Source organism: Mycetomoellerius zeteki, unplaced genomic scaffold, assembly GCF_001594055.1.
Source record: "Mycetomoellerius zeteki isolate Tzet28-1 unplaced genomic scaffold, Tzet1.0 scaffold111, whole genome shotgun sequence".
NCBI lineage: Eukaryota > Metazoa > Arthropoda > Insecta > Hymenoptera > Formicidae > Mycetomoellerius > Mycetomoellerius zeteki.
In genome coordinates, this window is record NW_017256029.1 from 338,902 (window position 1) to 344,094 (window position 5,193).

Sequence of the window (5,193 nt, forward strand, 5' to 3'; positions counted from 1 at the left end):
CGATTTTGAAATTGATGTTCAAAAAGTATACATGTACAATACTAAAATGTTTTTTGCTTCAATAAATTTTTTAAATTAGAGTTACGCGTTTTATAATATTTTATTCTATACACTAATTAATATTTCTTAAATATTCTGTGAATGTATAATAATATAACAGCGTAATGTACACCTTAATTGTTATCTATGAGTTTATCATACAGGATGGTCTATTTTAATTCATCCACTAGAATATCTCATCCTTAAGTTTAAGACAAAAACGTTTCAAACAAAGGTTGTTCAGTTACAAGAGGGAAGGAAGACGATAAACTTGGTTGACCTTGAGAAAATGTCTTTAAGATCATATCAAGGTTATATAACATTTTTTTTAATGGAATTATAATTTTTTTTATATAATGATTCCTCTAATTATTTTACATATAAAACCGTTAAGGTACAAATACCAAAAAACCAATAATTTACAAGCTACTTTACACTTTATTCTGATGTATATTGTATATTGACTTAAAACGTAAATATCATAAATTATTAATTTTTTAATAATCTTAATATTTTTATGAATAGATTAATGAGATGAATCAATTAGTGTAAAGAAAATACATAATTGCTTCTTTTAAAAAAGTATCAATTTTACCTACATATTTTTTAAAGCAACTATGTATTTTTTTTACATCAATTGATTCGTCTTATTATTCTGTTCATAAAAATATTGAGATACAATTATAAAAAAATTAATGATCTACGAGATATTTAATATTTCATATCAATATCTATCAAAATAAAGTATAAAATATCTCTTTAATTATTAGTTTTTTGGTATCTCTACCTTAATACTTTTATACACAGAATAATTAGAGAAATCATATTATGTAAAAAAAATATAATTCCATTAAAAAAATTTTTAATAACCTTGACCTAACCTTAAAGATATCTTCTCGAAATCAACCAAGGTCACTATCTTCTTTCCTCCTTATAACTGAGCAACTTTTGTCTGAAACATTTTTGTCTTGGTCTTGGACTGGGTTGTTCCATCTTTCGGTAAACTCTCTCTTCAACTGACTCTTACTCTCTTACGTTCGTATTCTTTTACTCTTTTGTTTATCCAGTAGATTGAGTAGGTAAATTATCATATAGTAAGACATAGTTTATCCGAAGATGAAACAACCGATCCCTAAACTTCAGGATTTTGAGATATTCTACTGGATGGAATAAAACCACTCTTATACAGATATACATGCGGGCATGCACGTGCGCGCACATATACACATGTAAATATCTATCTCATTTCTAAGAATTCGAGACTTTGTCACACTTCTAAAATTTCGGGATTGATTTTTCAAGACATTGTCACAGTTCTTAAATTTCGAGTGTGACTTCAGGACATTGTCGTAGTTTTCGGAACATTCTTTTCGGGATTTTGCATATCCTCCTGTAATCACTTTGGGTTATAAGACTGCAGATCCTGTTATAGTCATTTTACTTAAAATAATAATCAAAATTATATCAAAATAATTAATATTAGCGATAATGGCAGTTTAAAGTATTTATATCATATATGTAGATGCTTATATTGTTTCTTGTACGTCGTCTGCAGCCGTATTAATAATATAATCTTCATTTTCTGATAATGTATGATGCCCAAAATAATGTCGATATTTCCGAATTAATTGCGGAATAACAATATTGTTATAACATGCCATACCGATTAAAAGAATTACAAAACCAATGAGCTATAACAAAAATTGAGCAATAATGATTTTGTTATGTATATACAAGTACTACTAATAATTTTTACTTCTCTAAAGCATACCTGCATATAATGAAAAACTTGCCATTGAAACGCTAAAGAAAAGATCCATATCACAATTGTACGAACACTGTCTAAAATCATTCTTGTTGTAGCACTCATTTCCTTAGTAACGCTAATACCAGCGAAATTAAAAAAAGCAATACTAAATGCTATACCTGCAATCCGAAATAAGTTTGTTATAAAGACCGGAGATTAATTGTTATGAAAGAAATTGAAAAAAAAATAGACTGACCGATAACGGCTATCAATAATTTAATATTGCTTCCTATTTGGATAAAAGCTTCTACAGTGGCTTCAAGTGTGCCGCGTGAATTATCCGCAAAAGGAGGTGGCGCGGTAATATAATTAAGAGGGATTATTATGAGAGAAATACCAATAAATCCAAAGATACCTGTAAAAAGTAGGTGTGATAAAATAAAAATTATTAATCAATATTTTTAAGATATATTGTTTAAATATATATCAATATTAACAAAGTTTATATAAAAAATGTAAAAAATATACTGACCCTCCCATCCAATTGCTTGTAACGCAGGAATATCTTGTTGTCCCACATACTTTTCTTCAACAACCATTTGAACAGCTGTTATTACCTAGAATATTTGAAATATGAAAATTATTTTATGAAAGTAAACATATTTATCTTTGCATAATTAGATATTTCACTTAAACAAGTGTGATTAAATCATAAATAAAATTACTAAAATAATAATAATAGGGCTACGAGGGAAGAGTAAGGTTTTGATGTTGAATTATTAAACAACAAACAAAAGTTTATTCTAACATATTTTCGACCCCAATTAGAGTATTCTCAATATTAACAAACTTACAATTTAAAATTCAACCGGTATATAATAATTATTATCACTATGATTAAATTATTAAACAGTAAAATTCAGACGAAAAAAACATCTTAAATTACTCGCTTTCATATTCTTAATGATCAACGGATATTTTAAGAAGAATTAGAAGCTGCCATGAATTAATGCTTAGGATGAAGTTTTAATACAAAAGATAACGTCAAGAAATAAAAGAACTATTAAATTCGACAACTCTGACCTATGCATTAATTCATGGCAGCTTCTGATTGTTTCAACAATCTAATCACAGCAATGACAAATATTATATACGGGTTGAATTTTAAATTATAAGTTTGTTAACATTTAGAATTAGACCTGATTGTGGTCAAAATGTATATATGTTAGAATAAATCTTTGTTTATTGCTTAATAATTCAGCATCAAGACCTTACTTAGATCATAGCCCTATTTTTATTATTTCAATTTTCAAGATTATATATTTGAGTCTTTTACCTTATTCAATTTATAATTACTAAGTTTTATACATATAAGCAATACAAAATATCAATAATAAAGATGTACCTGGGCAAGTATAATAAGCAAATCCCCAGTGATTACAGAATTTGCACTGACATCATTGTTTTCCATTACTAATATATCACTAACACCAACAAATGATAAACCTATTATAACAAAACTGATGCCTATCCATTCTCTTACTCCCAATTTTCTATTAAGAAATCCAATAGAAAGCATTCCAGTGAAAACAATTACTGATCCACGCAACATTTGGAAGCTACTTGCATAAGTCATATTCAAGCCAATGTACATTATGGATGTTGCAAACATATCACATAATGCAGGTACTATTAAAATAAAAGGATTAAAAATCCTTGAACCTTTGGTGAGTACGTTATTATCTACAGAGCCATCCTGAGAATAAATTAACATAATAATAAATTTATTTATTTTGCAGAGAACAAAAATCATAAATACTTACATCTCGCTGATTATAATAGTAGTAAAAAACTTTAAACGCTAAAAAACAAAGAGCTTCTCCAAAAAACATAAATGATGATTGCATAAAAGGATGATTGAAATATCTAAGTTGTCCATCTTCACCAAGTACAACTTGTTGATCGGCATATCTAAATAAATTTTAATTTAAAATTAATTATAATATCTATAAAACTAATTATGCATTATTTTCTTCTACATTATAATTTTATTCTTTACTGTGTGTATATACAGTTTAAAAATATAATACTTACTTAACTGATAAAGTATTAAATGAACCTGTAATTACTTGAAGTACTGCTAAAGTACATTGAAAATTTGACCACGTCATTGTTTATAAGAAACAATGACCATACACCACTTATTATATGAATATTTTCTGTTTATATGTATATGACAATGACACATACATTAAGATATCACTTCGGCACTCTTAGTAAATAAAACAAAAGGTAGTTTCTTTGTAACTTAACTTTCAGTACTTTTCTTTTTTTTTCTACATCTAATTATAGATGTTTTTGTAACAGAATCTATTGTATATGTACACTCTTCTACTTAAAATGAAATAAATATACATTTGAAGTTTGGCAACAACGAGGAAGTTTTAACAGCGAGATAAGATGGAAATCTAAGGCCGGAATCAAACTACGCATTGAATATTGAGATTGAAAGATTGAAATTTGACCAATCAAAACAATAGGAGCTAAAATTTCTTTGTCCTCACTGGTCAAATTTTAATCTTCAATCTCAATCTTCAATGCATAGTCTGATTCTAGCCTAAGAGCGGACATGCCAGGACATGCCAATCTTTGTCATTTTCTTCTTCTTATTGGTTAGTGGCTACCTCCCATGTGTGTTGAGCGGGACAATACGGCCAGGGGATCAATTCTGTATTTTGAAACAAGATGAAAATTACAAAAGTGAGCAAATTTACTAGAATTACTGATAATTTCATTGGTCAACATCTAGTAAATTTGCTCACTTTTGTTATTTTCACCTTGTTTGAAGATTGTTTGAAGACAGGGAGCTTATTACGGTTTTTGTGACGAAGTTAAAATTACAAAAATGATCAAATTCACTAGATGTTAACCAATGAAATTATAAATATTCTAATAAATTCAATCTTGTAATTTTCACTTCGTTACAAGGAACCGTAATAAGTTCCCAGAATCGACTCCCTGATCACGTCATTGAGGCTGCGTTCCACTTAACGCTCACAACGCTCGTGGAATCATTTCATCCTTGTCATTTATCAAATGTTAAATAAGGATAAACGATGCTCGCGAGCGTTGCGAGCGTTAAGTGGAACGCAGCCTGAATTGTACGTAAGTGTTGATTGGCCTCTCTGATAAATCTAGGACTCTAGTCCTAAGTAGAGTCCTAGATTTATCAGAGAGGGGCAACCGGTGTTACGCATTCTGATTCGCTGTTGCAATCACATGACTTGGCAACCATTTATAGTACTAGTGACATTTCTATTTCATTTTATCCTATACATTCTATCTCACTCTATCTCATTCTTGCTCTTGAACAGTATCCATGCTGACTAAATTGTGATTACTGATAT

At 28.7% G+C, this 5,193-nt stretch overlaps 1 protein-coding gene across 1 annotated transcript; it reads right to left on the bottom strand.

The window, feature by feature from the left end:
- Nucleotides 1-940: 940 nt before the first annotated feature.
- On the bottom strand, nt 941-4,097 carry Tango9 (transport and golgi organization 9). The gene is made up of 7 exons (XM_018453823.1): nt 3,881-4,097; nt 3,610-3,757; nt 3,192-3,542; nt 2,319-2,403; nt 2,043-2,201; nt 1,811-1,965; nt 941-1,730 (listed from the first exon to the last, which is right to left on the bottom strand). Exons 1-7 carry the CDS (start codon nt 3,955-3,957, stop codon nt 1,566-1,568), a joined length of 1,140 nt encoding a protein of 379 aa, XP_018309325.1. The 5' UTR covers nt 3,958-4,097; the 3' UTR covers nt 941-1,565.
- Nucleotides 4,098-5,193: the final 1,096 nt, after the last annotated feature.

Coding starts and splice junctions, on each gene's coding strand:
- Tango9 (XM_018453823.1), bottom strand. CDS start 3,957: ATGACGTGGTCAAATTTTCAATGTACTTTAGCAGTACTTCAAGTAATT. Junction 2,404..3,191: donor TGCTTATTATACTTGCCCAG/GTACATCTTTAT, acceptor CAAATATTCTAG/GTAATAACAGCTGTTCAAAT. Junction 1,731..1,810: donor AAGTTTTTCATTATATGCAG/GTATGCTTTAGA, acceptor TTTTTGTTATAG/CTCATTGGTTTTGTAATTCT.